The sequence below is a fragment of the Protopterus annectens genome, chromosome 6.part0, assembly GCF_019279795.1.
Source record: "Protopterus annectens isolate FY-2018-M chromosome 6.part0, PAN1.0, whole genome shotgun sequence".
NCBI lineage: Eukaryota > Metazoa > Chordata > Ceratodontiformes > Protopteridae > Protopterus > Protopterus annectens.
In genome coordinates this window covers 315,538,967-315,557,512 of record NC_056737.1, presented here as the reverse complement: position 1 = coordinate 315,557,512, position 18,546 = coordinate 315,538,967, and the positions used below count along the sequence as shown (strand labels likewise).

The 18,546-nt window shown below is 41.1% G+C and overlaps 1 protein-coding gene across 2 annotated transcripts in view; it reads left to right on the top strand.

The window, feature by feature from the left end:
* The window catches only part of ZFYVE26 (zinc finger FYVE-type containing 26), a 3,506,023-nt gene that overhangs the window by 2,479,645 nt on the left and 1,007,832 nt on the right, over positions 1-18,546 (top strand). For both annotated transcript variants that reach the window (XM_044074068.1, XM_044074069.1), the window contains 2 exons: positions 10,977-11,116; positions 11,227-11,447. In XM_044074068.1, coding sequence (XP_043930003.1) covers positions 10,977-11,116; positions 11,227-11,447 — 361 coding nt within the window. The remainder of the gene's footprint in view (positions 1-10,976; positions 11,117-11,226; positions 11,448-18,546) is intronic.

The following is an 18,546-nucleotide window of genomic DNA, read 5'->3' as shown; positions in this document are numbered from 1 at the left end:
ATCCATGCATTCTTGGAGATGTCCGTAGAAAGCATTTGTGAAGGATTCAGCATTGTGGGATGTGGTTTCTACTGGCTCAGTGGGCTTAAAGGATACCATCTCAGTCTTAAGAAGTGTAAATTCGGCTTTTGAGAAGTTTTTCACTGTAGTCTTTTGTGTTGGGGGTGGAGGTGGGATATGTATATCCAGGGTGATTAGTTTGTGGTCAGATCTCACTAGTGAGGGGTATACTTTCGGTGTGGAGCACTTTGTCCCCATGTTTGTGATGATCAGGTCTAGTATATTATCTCCCCTTGTGGGAGAGGTGACTAGCTATTCCATTGCATTTGAATTTATGAATTCCAGGAACCTTTGGGCTAGGGTGTTAGGGCTAGAATAATGCACCTAGTCTATGTTAGGGTAGTTGAAATTTCCCAATATGATGGTGTTTTGTGAGACATTCATATCCTCCAATGTCTTCAGGAAGGCTGAATGGGGTTCCTGAGATTGGGAGGGTGGTCTGTAACATGCTACCAGTTGTATAGCAGTTTTGCCTACGGTTAGTTGCACCTGGATGGTCTCTGATGCTTCATGTGTTGCCACTAACCTGGAGGTGTGGGTGTCCTTGATGAATATGGACACTCCCCCTCCTTTTTTGGTTTGGCCCGAGTTTTGGGGCCAAAAAGCATGATACAAGGTATAGCCTGGTAGCACTGGGGTGCTCTCAGGAGCCTTGAACCAGGTTTCAGTTACTGCACAGACATCGATGTTCTCCATACTGAGGAGTGCTTTGAGAGCCTGCATCTTGAGATTTAGACTTCTGGCATTGAGCAGCATTACCCTTAATTTTTTTCCATTTTTGTTTTCTAAGGAGGTGGGTTTGTCTTTTGAGCCTTGCCTAAAAAAGGCACTATGGGGGTGGCAAGAGCCTGAGCCAATATCCGGAAGCCCAGTGGTGACAGGTACAAGCCGTCCCTTGCGAAGCAGCGTGGCTTGTCCAGCATGTCATCCCAAGCAGACAGACATTGGATCCCCCTAGAATGACACCAGTAATTGAGCCAATTATTAAAGCTAATCATCTTGTCTTTGTATTGTGGCATCATTCTTGGTGAGGGCAGGATGCTGCTCAGGGTCAGGGTCATACTAGCCTGGGCTACATAATCAGAGAGCTCCTCTATGTCTCTTTTCATGTAGTCCAGGGAGGTACGTCTCAGGTCATTCACGCCGGCATGGACAATGACGGAGTCATATTTGTACTTGCTTTGGAGTGACCTGAGTGCGTGTGTTATGTGGTGGATCCTAGCTCCCGATAGGCAGCTCACCGTTACCCTCTCCTTGTTCAGCCTGGTAAGCGGAACGTCAGTGTGTCTGACTATAGAGTCACGTATTACTAGTGTATCAGGCATGGTGTTTGGCCTTAAGGGCTGTGATTGTTTTATCCTGTAGTAAGGCTAAGATTGAACAGTGACTTAATGTGAGGGTTCAGTTCTTCTTGGAGCTCGTGTAAGGCACAGCCTGGGACACCGTCCGGTCCCATAGATGCTGTGTTTTTTGCTTTGGAGAGGGCAGCTTTCACCTGTGCATCTGTGATGTCAGGGAGGTTGCATTCAGTTGGGATAGGCATTTGCTCCTTTGGGGGGAAGGGGTGGAGAAGTTTGCAATGAATTTGTCTGCCAGGATATTGGCTGTGTCTGTAGGTTCGGTATATTTTGTACCGTTATGCAACAATTCAGAGCATATCTGGGAGTTTCCACCCATGTTCCTGACATAACTAAAGAAGGCCTTGTGATTATCTTTAGTGTCTAGGGCAATTTTTCTTTCGAAACTGGCCTTTGATGATTTTATGAGGGATCAAAGTTTCTTGCTAATACTGCTCAGAGATGCCTTCCCTTTTTGGGATTTTGCTCTGTCATGTAGTAGCTTCCTCCTTCTGTTGTATAGCTTATTTATGGCTGGGGTCCACCAGACCGGTCTCCTGTTTTTGGAGGAGTGAGTCTTGGTTTTATTTGGGATAGCATGATCCATGCATTCCTGCAGGTGCTCATAGAATGCATTTGTAAAGGATTCTGTGGATTGGGCTGTATTATTCTCTGGCCCAGGAGCTTTGAAGGATTCCACCTCAGTCTTGAGAAGTGCAAAGTTGGCTTTTGAGAAATTCTTTACAGTGATTTCCTTGGCTTGGGGTGGGGATGGGATATGGATGTCCAGGGAAATTTGTTTATGGTCTGATCTTACCAATGAGGGGTTTACCTCTGGTGTGGAACATAGAGTCCCCATGTTGGTGATGACCAGGTCCAATATGTTCCCTCTTGTGGGAGTGGTGACCAGTTGTTCCATTGTGTTAGAGTTTATAAATTCAAGGAACCGTTGGGCAAGGGTGTTTGGGCTTGAGTAGTTTTCCCAGTCAATGTTTGGGTAGTTGAAGTCACCCAATAACATAGTGTTTGGAGAGACCTTCATATTCTCCAGTGTTCTCAGGAATGCCAAGTGGGGTTCCTGTAAAAGGGAGGGTGTTCTGTAGCAGGCTACAAACTGAAAGGCAGTTTTGCCCACTGTTAGTTGCACATGAATGATTTCCGATGCTTCGTGCAGTGCCACTAACCTGGAGGTGTAGGTGTCTTTGATGAATATAGATACCCCCCCTCCTATTGTGCTTTGGTCCGAGTTTTGGGGCCGAAACGCATGGTATGAGTTATAACCTGGTAGTGCTGGGGTGCTCTCAGGAGCCTTGAACCATACTGAGGAGAGCCTAGAGTGCGTGCATCTTGAGGTTTAGACTTCTGACATTGAGTAGCATTACCTTTAGTTTTTTTATCCTTGGGTTGTCTATGGAGGTGGGTTTTTCCTTTGAGCCTTGCCTAAAAAAGGCACTATGGGGGTGGCAAGAGCCTTGGCCAGTATACAAAAACCTAAGGGTGACAGGTGCAAGCCGTCCCTAGCGAAGCAATGTGGCTTGTCAAACATGTCATCCCAGGCTGACAGACACTGGATCCCCTTTGAATGACACCAATACTTTAGCCAGTTGTTGAAGCTGATCATTTTGTCTTTATACTGTGGCATCATTCTTGGTTCATAGGTTCATAGGTTTATACTAGGCTATCTGCCCTAAGGCATTTATAAGCCTAGCCCAAAGTTTTGTGGCTTACCACCTTATGTTAAAAAATACTGTGCCCATTAGTTTGTTTTGCCTCTGTCCAGCAGTGACACAGAGATGATTCCCGGGGTAAACCTACGATCTCCCATCCACCGGTCAAGATTTTTCTTGAACAGAGCCAGTGAGGTGCTCTGCCTCACATGGACCGGGATTTTATTCCACAGCATAGGGAATCTCTGGGTGACAAATCTATCCCTCCAGCATGTCCTATTTATATCCGTGCTAAGGTTTAAGTCACTTGCTCTAGTGGATCTGGTAGATTTGGATTTTTTGAGGTGGAGCATGTCCATTAATTCCGGGTTGGACATGGCCTTGTATGTCAGGCACAGGTCACCTCTGAGCAGGCGGTATGCAACTGAATAGAGCTGGAGTTTCTTCAGTCTGGCAGCATATATGACAGCTTTTGGAGTCCCTTTATCCTTTTGGTGAGGAACTTTTGGGGTCTCTCCAATTGCTGCAGGTGTCGGGTGAGATACATCCCGAATGGGGCATTGTACTCGATCATTGGTCTGATAAGTGAAGAGTACAGGGGAACAATAACCTCACTTGATCTGGATGTGAATCCCTTCATGATCAGGTGGGCAATGTAGAAGATCTTTCTAACCACTTTAGCAATGTGAGTGTCAAAAGAAAGGCCACTGTCAATCTGGGTCCCCAGGTCCCTGATAACCTCTTCTGTGCTTAATGGATTGCCACCTATATGGTAGCTTGGGGTTACCTTGTTTTTCCCGAAGGGTATGACTATACATTTTTTGGCATTTAACTTCAGGCCATGGCTCTGGCACCAGTTATCAGTTTCCGTGAGACCCCTCTGAAGGATATCTGTGTCCGATGTACTTTCCACTATGGCACCCAGTTTGCAGTCATTTGCAAACTTTGTCAGCCATAGTCCTCCTATGTTTGCCTGTACTTCTGAGAAGTAGATGCCGAACAACAGGGGCCAAGGACTGAGCCCTGTGGGACACCACTTGTGACCGGCTTGGAGTCTGACATGGCACCAGCAACTCTAACCCTGTGGGTTCTGTCCTTTAGCCAGTTTGCAACCCATCTTGTGACATATGGGTTTACATTTAAGCTGGTAAGTTTCTCTATAATACCCGAGTGGGGTATTGTGTCGAAAGCTTTTGCAAGGTCAAGGTAGGCTGTATGGACTGCCTTTCCCTCATCAATGGCCTTGGTGACTGTTTCGAAGAAGTCAACCAAGTTCAAAAGGCATGATCTGCCCTTGACAAAGCCAAACTGGATCAGGTCCAATGTCTGCAAGTCCCTATGTCTTTGTTTATGAGTTCCATTATGATCCTCTCCATAGCTTTGCAGACCAGGCTTGTTAAGCTTATGGGGCAGTAATTACCAGGGTCCGTAGAGGTACCGCCTTTGTGGAGTGGGACCACAGTTGCCGTACATCACTCCTTGGGCATGTATCCTGTGGTAAGGCTAAGATTAAACAGCTGCCTTATATGCGGGTTTAGTTCCTCGTTGAGTTCGTAGCACACAGCCGGGACACCATCCGGTCCCATTGATGCTGTGTTTTAGCTTTAGAGAGCAGCTTTCACCTGCGCATTTGAGATGTCTGGGAGGCTACACTCCGCTGGGATAGTTATCTCTCCTTTGGGGAGAGGGGTGAAGTTTGCACTGAACCTGTCTGCCAGTATGTTGGCAATGTCTGTGGGTTCAGTGATTTTTGTATCATTTTGGACCGAGCTTGCTCTCTAAAGCTAAAACACAGCATCAAATGGGACTGGATGTGGTCCCGCCAAAGTGCTAAACAACTCCGAGGAAAACAAGTAAAAGAAAACTATGCTGAATGTGATGATGCCAGTATAATGGAGGAGATATGTGAGGCAGCCTTGTTCAAGAGAAATCTTGAGAAATGGGGGATGGATTGGAGCAATGAGTGATTACCCCAGTGTCACAGGCACAGCAAAATGTCGCAGCACAATGGGCATAGTTCCCATGGCGTAAGCCAGGAAACTATAGGCTAGGCTTGCAATCTATGGGTAAGGATAGCCTAGTATGAACCTATGAACCTATTCTGCGCATATCTGGGAGTTTCCACCCAGGTTTCTAACATAGCTGAAGAAGGCCTTATGATTGTCTTTTGAATCTATTGAAATTTTTCTCTCAAAGTTGGCCTTGGATGATTTTATGAGTGCTCGTATTTTTTTACTAATAATGATCAAGGGTGTCTTCTCTTTTATGGATTTTGCTCTATCATGTAACAGCTTTCTCCTCTTATTGTAAAGTTTGTTTATGGCTGGGGTCCACCAGACTGGACGTTTGCCCTTGGTGGAAAGAGTCTTGGTTTTATTAGGGATTGCCTGATCCATGCAGTCCTGGAGGTGTTCGTAGAAGGCATTTGTAAGGGCTTCCACAGCTTGGGTTGTGGTTTCCACTGGCTCGGGGGGCCTTGAAGGATACCACACCAGTCTTGAGTAGTGTGATGTTTGCTTTAGAGAAGTTCTTCACTGTGGTTTTTTTGTTGGGGGGGGGGGCGGGATGTGGATTTCCAGTGAGATAAGTTTGTGATCTGATCTCACCAATGAGGGATATACTTCCGGTGTGGAGCATTTTGTCCCCATGTTTGTGATGATGAGATCTAGTATATTTTCTCCTCTTGTGGGAACGGTGACTAGTTGTTCCATGGCATTTGAGTTTATGAACTCCAGGAACCTTTGGGCTAGAAAGTTGGGGCTTGAGTAATGTTCCCAGTCTATATTCGGGTAGTTGAAGTCACCCAATATAATGGTGTTTGGAGATACATTTATACCCTCCAGTGTCTTCAGGAAGGCTGTGTGGGGTTCCTGAGTTTGAGAGGGTGGCCTGTAGCATGCTACAAATTGTAGAGCAGTTTTGCCTATGGTTAATTGCACCTGGATGGTTTCCGATGCTTTGTGCATTGCCACCAACCTGGAGGTGTGGGTATCCTTGATGAATATGGATACACCCCCTCCTTTTGTGGTGTGGTCCGGGTTTTGGGGCGGGCATGATATGAGGTAAAACCTGATAGTGCCGGGGTGCTCTCAGGAGCCTTGAACCAGGTTTCAGTCACAGCACAGACATCGATGTTCTCCATACTGAGAAGGGCCTCGAGTGCATGCATTTTGAGATTTAGACTTCTGGCATTGAGCAGCATTACCCTTAGTTTCTTCCCATTTTTGTTTTCTAGGGTGGTAGGTTTAGAATTTGAGCCTTGCCTAAAAAGGCACTATGGGGTGGTAAGAGCCTTAGCCAATATCCGGAATCCCAGGGTGACAGGTGCAAGCCGTCCCTTGAGCAGCGTGGCTTGTCAAGCATGTCATCCCAGGCAGACAGACACTGGATCCCCTTTGAATGACACCAGAAATTAAGCCAATTGTTAAAGCTGATCATCTTGTCTCTATGTTGTGGCATCATTCTTGGTGAAGGAAGGATACTGCTCAGGGTCAGGGTCATACCTGCCTGGGCTACATAATCAGAGAGCTCCTCTATGTCTCTTTTCATGTAGTCCAGGGAGGTACGTCTCAGGTCGTTCACACCAGCATGGACAATGACTGTGTCATATTTGTACTTGCTGTGGAGTGACCCTTGTGTTATGTGGCGGATTCTAGCGCCCGATAGGCAGCTTACTGTGACCCTCTCCTTGTTCAGCCTGGTGAGTGGGACATCAGTGTGTCTGACTATGGAGTCACCTATGACAAGTATGTTTGGTGTTGTATTTGGCCTTAAGGGCTGTGACTGCTTTGCACACTGATTTTGTGGTTTATGTATTGCCTGTGGTGTGTCATGAGGTGGCAGTTGCTTGGATGTCTGCTTTGGAGGCCTCTGCTGTTTAGGTAAATTTTTGCTCAGAGCCTTCGAGTATGACTTTGTGTGTTTATGTGTTTGATTCATTGCTGTGATAGCTTTATGTGAGACTGGTTTTGTGGTGTGTGTAGTTGCCTTCTCCTCCTGTCTGGTCTTGCCAGTCCTGAGTTGAGAGAGCTCAGCCTCCAGTTTGGCTAAATAGCTGCATCTCTTGCAAGTATTTGTGTTATGTGGGAGGAGGAGAGGGTTGTCAGTGTACATGAGGCAATTGTAACATTGCCTCAAAATTCCCAAATTCACCAACTGGACAGGAGAGGACGCCAGCATCTGGCCCTTCGACATGCTAGAGAAATTTAGAAGTTAGGGGTGTAACTGAATAAGAGAGGACTTAGTAAGGAAGTGGGTACTCCTGGGGGGGGGGGGGTGCTAGTGAGGGACTTTGTATAATACAGAAGTACTAAACCTGAAAAGAAGATGCTTTTAAGACAAGTAAAAGCTTTTAGGAACAAGTGCTGCGCTTTTTAGTTAAGGGATATACTGTTTAGATTACTAGTAGAGCAGTTCTAAGGGAAAAAATGAAGAACAGACTTTATGGAGCCAGAAAAAGTTTAACCTTGTTAAACCAGCGCTGCCCGATGCTGCCCGATGCTGCTCTAGTGGCAACTCCGCACTAAATCGCGCTAAAGCACTCTAAAGCGTGCTTGATAGCAGTGGCTGGAAAGAGCCAGGAATTGACCCAAAACGGCCAATAAAACTACAGTTTCAAGTCAGTAACCACTCCCACGGGGGGCAGGGAAGCAGCTCAATGTTTTTCACTGCCACTGATCAACAGAGAGACTTTCCTCTAGCCCAAGCAAAAATGGCCTCACAGAAACTTACAAAACAGTTCAAGAACAGCAAGCCTGTAACTTGAACTTTTTTAAATCTCAGAAAAGTGGGAAAAAGCAAGATTTTTTTTTGTTTTTGTTTTTTCAGAGATAGCAGAGGTTCACAAGTAATATCAAGTTATAACAGTGCAGTAAATGACCCCACACAAGAGTGCTAGGTCAAAGACAGAAAATATGCAAGTTTTGAGAAAAAACAATTTTAAAATTAAGTGCAAACAGGAAATTCAGTAAACAGCTTTTGGTTGTGCTCTAAATACAGCTACTAATGCAGAAATCAAGTTTAACAAGCCAGAAAATGCTCAAACTAGGCAGCTGTGCAGAAAAACTTATCAAATAAACAGAGGAAAAATACTTAAAATCTCAAAAGTGGCTCCTTTCTTCTCTCAGCGTTTTCTCCTCTTGGTGGGTGCTTCACCAACAGCCAACAAGCCTGAAAAGACAGGTGAGGGCAAGATGCTACTTAAGGTCAGGGTCATACCAGCCTGGGCTACATGGTCAGAGAGCTCCTCTATGTCTCTTTTCATGTAGTCCAGGGAGGTACGTTTCAGGTCATTCGCACCAGCATGGACAATGACGGAGTCATACTTGTACTTGCTTTGGAGTGACCTGAGTGCTTGCGTTATGTGGTGGATCCTGGCACCCGACAGGCAGCTTACAGTGACCTTCTTGTTCAGTCTGGTGAGCGGGACGTCAGTGTGCCGGACAATAGAGTCTCCTATAACAAGTGTATTTGGTGTGTTGTTTGGCCTTAAGGGCTGTGACTATGAGGCACACTGATTTTGTGAGATATGCGATTCATGGGTAGTATTGTTGAGGGGTGGCTGTTGCTTGGATATCTGCTTAGGAGGTCTTATACTGTTTAGGCAGATTTTTATTTAAAGCCTCCGAGTATGTTTTTGTGTGTTCGGTATGCAGATGCAATAGGTCTATGTGAGACTGGATTTGTGGTGTGGGTGGTTACCTTTTCCTCCTGACTGACTGTGCCAGTCTTGGGTTGAGACAGCTGTGCCTCCAGTTTGGCTGTGTAACTACATCTCTCACATTATTAGAGTTTGTTGGAAGGAGGAGAGGGTTGTCTGTGTACATATGGCAATTGTAACATTGCCTCAAAATTCCCAGATTCACCAGCTGGACTGGAGAGTAACCTTGAAACTGACCCTTGGACATACCAGATTAGTATAGGGAACTGTTTTTTTACTGATCAGATTAGGGAAGGGAACTGATTTTTCACTTGATCAGGAAGGACCAATCGGGAGCCTAATACTCAAGGAGGGTGTAGTGCTTTAGTTAATTAGTGTTTCCTTATAAGAGCTGTGCAGGGCTTTAGAAAGAGAATAGAGCGATTACTATGAGAGTTTGAACAGTTCTAAGGGAAAAAGTGAAGAGCAGACTTTGTGGACATGGAACTCTCAGATGGAGGAACACAAGATATCTTTAGGGAGGGGAACAAATGCCCTACAAATCCCAGACTTCTCCCTTGGTGGTGGTTGGAGTTTACTCTGTATTTCAGAGATGAGTATTCCAGTTTGTTTTTCAAGTTAATCCTGTTGTAAGATGAGGCTGTTTTGAATATACCAAATGTTTGATAAGCCCTCAGATTTTGTCACATTGTTTCGTTTCATCAAACAAGGCAGCTGTTTCTTAACTTTGGGGCAGAATAGAGAAACCTATTTCCACACTTTTTGTTACATTGCATTAGTTTTTGTTATAACCAAAAGTATGTAAAGCTTCCTCCTCCCTAGTCTGCCTTAATCCTTCTGCATCAGTGCTTCCAGTTTTTGTTGTTTGCCTGATAGGGCCTTTGTTCTGAGGAAGGGTGGGAGAAGGTAGGAGGCTTTAGGCTGCCAACTTTAATGGCTTGTCTCACAGAGCTGTCACTCCTGGGAATCTTTTCAGCAGCCACCTGTTCAAAAATCTTATACCTTTACCCAGCATCAGTGTAGACAGTTTAGTCCAGACCTCATACTGTTAACAAACATCAGAGTTTAGGCAGTTTAGTCCAGGGAAGAGATTTGCTTGGCAGGGCTGTGTCCTGCAGGGCTTGCTGCCATGCTGCCATGAATCATCTATTTCTTACCGCATAGTTACATTTTTTCCTAATTGACTGTTAAAGACCTGTGTGCTGAGAGTGGTTTGAGAACATATGTTTTTAAAAGGAAACGTAAATCCAAATCTTTGCAACCATGTTAACCAGCTATGCTGGCTTTTCTCCCTTCCACCCCTTGAGGATTTCAGGTGTTAATGTTTTTTCTTCCCTGTCTTCCTCTGTTCCTCATCAGAATCTCTCTATACTGAGACGGAACAGATTGAAACTGGACAGCAACTGCTTTTTTTTGACATGAGAGGGGATAGGTCTTTGAAGGTTACCTGGGATAAACTGCTTGCAAACTTTCTTGGGAGATGACCATTTAGCGGAATGGATTATCTTAAGTAATATTAAGGACCTCCGTAGCATTTCTACCATCCCATTCTTCTGTCATGAGAAAAAGATTAATTTGGCTAAAAGTCTTAGCACTGCATTACATGAAGGGATAAGCTGTTTCTTGTGGATTTGAGATTCTCCAAGACATTTTTTTTATTTTATTCATTTCCAGAAAAATTGACTGGACCAGGTGACTGTTTTCTTCCATTATGACATAGTTGCTGAAATTAAAGCTTCATAGACATGTAGATTCATATAAGAACATTTTAGAGCAGTAGCATTAATATAAACATATAAAGTGTACAAGCAGTTCCATGGATTGTGATATTTGGGATAGTGTGGCTGTAAATGCAGGGCATTTGAAAAAAATCAGTTGAAATGTTGCTAAGGGAATGCTGTCTGCTGACAGGATGTTGAAATAAACAAGGGCCTGCTTGCTGGATGAGATGAGTTAGAATATCTGAAGGTCTGGTAGGTGCCTGTAAGATTGCTCTTCTGTTATGTTTTCTGTTTAGGATTTTGTGCAGGTTTGGTATTTCACTACTTGGTGCATTTGTATTTATAAACCAATAATTGTAAAGATCATTGAGGGGAAAAATAGACTGAAATAGATAAAACAGAGCAAGTGGCCGTGGGTTTTGACAAATGTATCATTATATTTAACTGTATTTGGATATGTATTGTAGTTCAAATGCTGCTGCCTTGTGATTGGGAACTGTGATAAAATTCCTTCAACTTTTTTCCTTTTCAGCAGTTGCAGGGAGTCCTAGCAGTGATGCCTTAGCTTTCGCCTCCATGTTACAGCTGCCACGGGCACCAGAACTCCAGTGGAAACTGACACTTAACGAGAATGAGAATGAACTAGAACGCAGTGAATTTTACTTTAGGCAGGTATGGTGAGAAGGCCAACCAGGTGCATTCATTCATTCATTCAATCCAACTTTTCACTGAATGACAATGATGTAAATCATAATGGTACCTATTTTTATATCCTTTCACAGGCTCCAAGTGCATCATTGTGCATTGCTTTACTGGAGCAACACAGCAACAAAGTTACATGTGGCCACCAGCTAATTGAGCATTGTCGCAAGCTATCACGAAGCCTGTCCAACCCTGAGGTAGATGCTCGTCTCCTGACTGACATCATGAAACAGTTGCTCTTCAGTGGTAAAATGATGTTTGTAAAGGTGGGAAGAAGCCAAGATTTAGCACTCTGTGACAGGTATGTTGCTTTCTTCCAGTACACCTGAATGCTCATTCTGTTAATCACTGGTGTGCAGTGAGCTGGGGTCTGTATGATACTTGAATGACAGGTGCTCGTGATTTCTTAATTTAAAATGCCTTTGCTGACTGATAACTAGATTATTTATATCCAGTCCATTCCAGTAAACAGTACTGCTGGTGAACTAATCCCCACATTTTTTATTTTCTTAATGTGAATATTCTTAAGTTATGTTACTTAAATGTGTCTTATTGCATTACAAAACATCTATTTTCAGTATTTACTTTATTCAGTTTAACAAAGCAGGGTGTCAGAACTTATGGTAAACAGCCATAAGACAAAATATGGTCCTAGATCCACTGTAGCAGTACAAAGTGGTGGAATGGAATTTAGTCTTACATAGGAATTTTTGTGCAGATGTTATTTTTTTTATAAAGAATGAGACAGAATTCATCTGGTTTATAAAGCACAGTCATCATACTTCTCACCCTCTTAGTCCAGAAAATTTGGACTAAAGCTAAAAATAGGAGGGGCAAAGGCCTAAAGTCAGTAAGAAAATGTAAATATTACTTTTATAAACTTATGAAGTTGCTAGAATGTTAGGTTTTGCATTAGCATGATATTTTCTGGAAAATATGAAGTCATTATTTAATGTTTTTGTTCTTCATTGATTTGCCAGAAAACCACAAATTTTATGAGGAACAGACCAAAATATGCGGGAAACACCTGGATATTCTATGAAAATCTGAATGATTGAGAGGTAGAATGCACAATTAAAACCAAATAGCTTGATTTGCTGCCTCACAGAGAGCTTCTAAATGTGGAGAAAACGTGGCTATCACACTAGAACTGGCAAGGTCAGTTGTCCTTGTATCTTTCTCATTAAGATCAATACTGTAGTGGACTTTTAAGATGGCTGCACAGGGAGTAACAGCTTAATTTCAGCTGTCCTGGTGTGAAAACAGAAACTTGGAAAAGAGAGCCAGTGAACCTGTCTTTTGGGGTACATTTCAGTAACTGGCTAGTAAGTGCACTGTCTGCATGCCAGCAAAAAAAAAATTCAGACAACCTGAAAGAAAATCAGTCAGAAATGGTGAGGAGAAAACATTGACTGGGAAGAATTCTGAAGCTGTTCAGCAAAAAGCAGCACAAACTGCAGCTTTGGTGCAAGACATGACTTCAAGTAGCGTAGAGGAAAAAAATAAGTCAAATGTACTCAGAGCTGATAAAAATAAACCTAACACTGAATGAGTATATCAATGCAAATAACAAAAGACTGGAAAAAATTTAAACTTTAAACAGATGTTAAGATAAGGTGATACAACTGCAAAACTCAGAGATCAAAATGAAGAAAAGGCTGGCAGAATATGAGACTGCTCAAGAAAAGATGCTTAAAAAATAATAGAATTAGAGGACAGAGTCCATAGGGAAATCCTGAGATTTTTTGCTGTACCAGAGAAGTTGGAATGGACAGACTGTATTCATTTTATGAAAGCACAATTAAGCAACTGGACTAGTATTCCAAAGCAGGAATTATTAATTGAAATGGCACATTCTGTGTATACTCCAAAACTGGCCATGAGAAAGGAACCTTAAATAGTAAAGATGCAATCCTACTAGCAAAAAGCATTGATTCTGACAAAACTGTGGGACACAGTAGAACATTTGTGGAAAATGATTACTCACTGTACACCAGGCAGAAGAGGAGACCATTTTTTCCATTAACCAGTGAATGTTGAGAAGCAGGCATAGGATTCAAGCTGCTGATTCCAGCTATTTTCACAGTATTCTTTCATGGAGGGTCAAAATCAGTTTTTGATGCAGAGCATGCTAAGGAGGAAATACAAAAGTTTTTCCAACAAAAAGTGAGCTATGAAACAGAATGAAGTTTTGCTTTTTTTTTGTTCTGTTAATAAAGTTCATAGAGAGGTTGTGCCAGTGAAACCTTTTCCAGTTTTTCAAAAGAAAATGCTTGAGAGACAGAAAAAAAAGCACAAGAGTTGACTAGAAGAACTGGGTGTACATTGGAAATGAAGCAGAGACTAGATTTGGGAAATGGAAATCAACAGGAAGAAAACCAGCAACTCAGAAATTGACAAAATGTGAGATTACAAAGCATTCATTGTATTTGTGAAATATGACAGATCAAGAAAATCTGGAAACACTGAACTTTTTTACTTTGTTAAAACTAGTGGAGGACTCTAAAGCATATGCCCTACTTCATTTCATTAATATTTGGAAAAACATTTAGGGGAGGGAAAGAGGAAGGAAAGAGTTAACTGTAAGTAAAACAACATTTTGTTCTGAATAGTATATTTATAATTTGTGACATAATCTGCATGTTGTAAAGTAAAGCTTTCTCAGTTATTTTTGAGTGTAATAGGTATACTGAAGTAAACAGGTGCCCTTGACTTTTTTCTTGTTCAGTTTTAAGAAATATAGACACTGCAGTGTAAAACCAGAAGAAAAGGCTGGCCAAAAGAGCATGACAGAAGAAAAATTGCTGTGCTGTTTCTTACTCTTGCAAAGGGAATGATTGGATTATGGCTCTTGACTTAATCTAGTAAGAAGTTTTAAGGAGAAGCAAATAAAAAAACCCACTGATTAAAATAAGCTTGCCTCTAGCAAATAAATGAGTGATTGTGGAAGCAATTGTGTATCTGGTTCTCATGTGTCCATATAGACAGTCTGATAAGGGACAATAAAAACAAAATACTACTTTCTTTTCAGTGGCTTGGAGATGATGTTTTCTGAAATCATTCAAGTGTTTTCCCAATCTGGGAGAGGATTAAAGATAAGACAAAAACAGACAATGCTTCGTAGAAGGGCAGGCTGTACCATGTGTTATAGCATGGGTACCCTTCCTTATAGGTTAATCCAAGTCTGCGAGTGAGGCTGTCAGTCTGAGACAATTGTTCCTATTAAAAGGGTTAAACTTAAGTATTTGAAGATGTACGTAGTTTTGTGTTTTCATATTAAGTTAATAGATTTTAGGGTTGTTCTGGAAGTGTGTTTTTTTCAGAGATGTGATATGGGTTCAAATGGATATGACAAGAAACAATTGTATAAAAGATCAACCTGCCACACATTAGTGTATGCATGTAACACAAAAGCTAGAACTAGACTTAAAAACAAACAAAAAAAAAAGATGTTACACATAGGTGGAAATAGTAGCATAATGACAACACTTTCCATATTATCTTTAAATGTAAATGATCTCACAGATATATACAAAAAAGAAAGAATAGTGGATGATATTAATAATTGTAGAGTGCAAATAGCTGTGCAACCAGAGACATATTTGGGAAGAACTAAGCATATGAATTTGATAAAGAAATGTGTTCAGGATAGTTATTCAGCAGAATATCTGGGACAGAGGAAAATGGTGGCACTTATATTAATTGCAAGAGGAGCTCCAATCGGGATACAAGAGGATAAAGAAGATGGTAGTAGATTTGTAGCACTGAGAGGCTACTTGGTAGGGGAGGAATTTTACAGTGGCGTGTATTTATATTCTACGTAAAACTGCTATAATGGAGCTTAATAAAATTCTAGGAGAAATCGGCTTTCAGCAGGGAAATTTACTTATAGGTGTGGATTGGAGTTTGATTTGCAGCAGTGAGGATGTATCTGGGGGGGCCCAGAAGGAAAATATAACTGAAGGGGTAGATTTTTGAAAAACAATTATGAATATATTTATCATGGAATATGTGTATTCAGCAGTAGGAGTCTGGAGTGAATTTACATATTATTCCTCAAGGTACAAAAATTGGGCTGGGTTAGACAGAACTTATATTCCAGAAGAACATCTGCATTTAATTGAAAATTTTCATACACATCCAATAACTATGTCAGATCACATGCCAGTAATAATAAAAATAAAAATGCAGGATAATTAAAAAAAACTACTAATCTGTTGAAAAGAAAGGAATTTAAGGAATAGGTAGTGGGAATTATTAGAGAAGACAGAAAAAAATTATTCTGAAACTATAGCTAGGGAGTGGGATAAAATTAAACTGGAGTTTAAAAATAGGGTGGAAATGAAAGAGAAATATGGTTAAGAAGTAACAAGAATTTTTTAAAGGGACTGACAAGGGTTAAAGTATTGCAGAATAGAGGGAATCTCACAGATCAGGAACAGGAACAATTGCGGAATACTAAACAGAAAACTGGTTACCTTAGTAATATGCATGAGTTTAGGAAGACCTGCTGTTAAGCAACTGTCTTTTGATAATGTCTCTAGAGTACAAAAACTTGTATACAATGACTCAGGCAACAGAAAATAAAAAGAGTTGTCACCAAGATTAGGGAGCCTGTAACAAGAAAGATAATGAGATTTGTAGAGGTAGTAGAAATATTTCAGAAATTTTATGAAAATCTGTATAAAGCAGAGAAAATTTGAAATTAAGAAAAGCTACAAATGGAAAGTTTTATATGCCAAGGTTGAGGTAGATGAGGCTCAGTTACTATCAGGGTAGGAGGAGATGATGTAAAAATGCAGATGTATAACCAATCTACAGAAAATTCCCCAGGAATAGATGGCATTCCTGTGGAAGTTTGGAAGCTAGGAAGGAAAACTGATAAAGCTCTGGAAGGTTTTGTTTAACAGTATTTTAAGTGGAGGAGAAGCACCAACATCCTGGAAGAAAGCGGTGGTGGTTGTAATAACTAGATAGGTAAATACCCATCAGATCCAATTTCGTATAGCACAAGCCTTGAAAATGGTTTGAAACAGGTAAACAAAAAACTTCCCAAACACTGTCTTCCAACACCACGTGAAAAATCCACTACGAAACCTGTGTTTGAAATATTTATTTAAGCTTCTCTTTAAACATGCACTTTTCATCAGATTTAAGTATCCAACTTCATCAGAAACAAAACTTTAAGTTAATAATCTACTAGAGCATTTTATAGAACCCAAATCTCATTGAAATCACATTGAAGTCACGCAGCACTACTACGAACAGATGTGCGAAATTGATATTAGGAACACACTGTTTAGTAGTAGGCATGGTAATTTCCAACAACACAATGCCTCAAGAGAGGAAAGGGACATACTTAACTTTTTGAGTTCCTCTTATGTGAGAATTATGAAACCAGATAAGGGAGGGGGCCTGGCGATTATGAATGTAGCAGACTATAACCAAAGAATGTTATCGATCTTAAACACTGAGACATGCAGTGAAGTGTCAAGGAATGAGTTAAATATAGCTATGAATAGAGTGAATTCCTTGTTGTATGATTTATATATTGAAGGGCGTATTGACAAGAATGTGTTTGAATTTTTGAAGATGCCAGCACCGAGACTACCTATTATTTTCGGAATTCCGAAAATTCATAAAAGTGTAGCAGACCCACCAATGAGGCCATTAGTAGATGCAAGGGGGGAAGTATGACATATGCTTGCACTAAAGCTGTTGACAACATCCTTAAAAAATATGTTGCCCAAGAGACCCAAATTTCAAAAGACTCCTGGTCCTTTTTGCAACATATTAATCAAATTCCATTTTTTGAAAACACCTTATTTCTGACAATAGATGTCAAGGATTTGTATTCTTCGATCCCCCACCAGGAAGCCATTGAAAGGTCAGCACTTTTTATGCAAACCCATAATGCCCCTAGAGATGAAGTGAACTTGGTGACATAATTAATAGACATAGTACTGTCTTATAATTATGTCACCTTTAATGGTAAATTTTACCATCAAAGAGTGGGAGTTGCGATGGGGTCCCCATGTGGGGCCAGTGTGGCTAATACGGTCATGGCACACTGGGAGAGACAACATGTCTTACAAAATCCTTGGTGCCAACAACACATAAAATTTTATACGATTCTTGGATGACATTTTGTGATGTTTGTCGGCCAGGAATCAGAGGCACTGAGAATGATAGACATGTTTAATAACAGCACAGAGTTTTTGGAATTCACTTATTCTGTACACAAGGACAAGATTTCATATCTTGACATTGAATTAAGGAAAGATTATAGAGAATTAGTTTATTTAGCAAAAATTTTCCGTAAGAGTACTTACTCAAATTCCTTCCTTTATTTTTCCAGCTGCCACCCTTTTTCACAGAAGAAATCTGTGATTAAGGGGCAGTTAGTTAGGGCAGCTAGGATGTCCACAAAAGATGAGGACTTTATAGCCGAATGCGATACACTAAAGAACTTTTTCTTACAGAGAGGTTACCCTCTAGATTTGTTCATGACCCTCCTTGAGGAAGTGAAAGCTGAGAGACATGGAAGAGTGTTCCCACCAATTTTGTGTAATAAAAATATGACTTTGGTTTGTAGTGACAAACAGGGGTCTGACAAGTTGTTCAGCCCTTATTGCTTTATTTCCACTTTTGCCATGGAATCCTTTGAAATAGTTAACATCATTTGTAAGAATTGGGGGTTCCTGCTGAACCATAATGAGACACGTACAACTTTCCCTGAATGCCCGAAAATAGTTTTCAGACGTGGTGCAAATTTGAAACAAATCTTAGAAAACAGAGCCACTGTGATGAAAAAGAAACTGGGTACATTCAAATGTTATATGTGTAACCAATGCAAATATATCCATGTATTAGGGATGTTAAGATCAAAGCCAAGGACAAATATGATTGCAACAGTAAGCAAGTAGTGTATTTGGCAAGCTGCACCCACTGTCCCGCGTTCTATGTCGGCAAAACCGACAGAAGACTAAGGGACAGGATATATGAACACATATATAGTATTAACAATAGTAAATCCACAAACGCATTGGCAAGACACATTTTAGAACAGCCCACACATAATTTCAAATTTAGCGTCATACAACAACTATACAATGACGGAAGAGGTGGTCCGGAGTCACTTAGATTGGAAAGTTTAGAGCTTTGTTGGCAATTGAGGTTGAATGCCTGCCAGTTTCCTGGCCTGAATGAGTGTAATTCGATTGTGTGTGTCTTACGCTTGAAAAATCTGTTAAGGTGAATTCTCATTTGTATTTTTAGATTTGAGACTTTGCTGCTTTTATGAGCAAATACATGTGCAGTTCTTTGAGATCAAAATTACAAGTCAAAACTTTATTTGTATCTATTTTTAACTATTTTAACATTGTTAGTTATATAAAGCT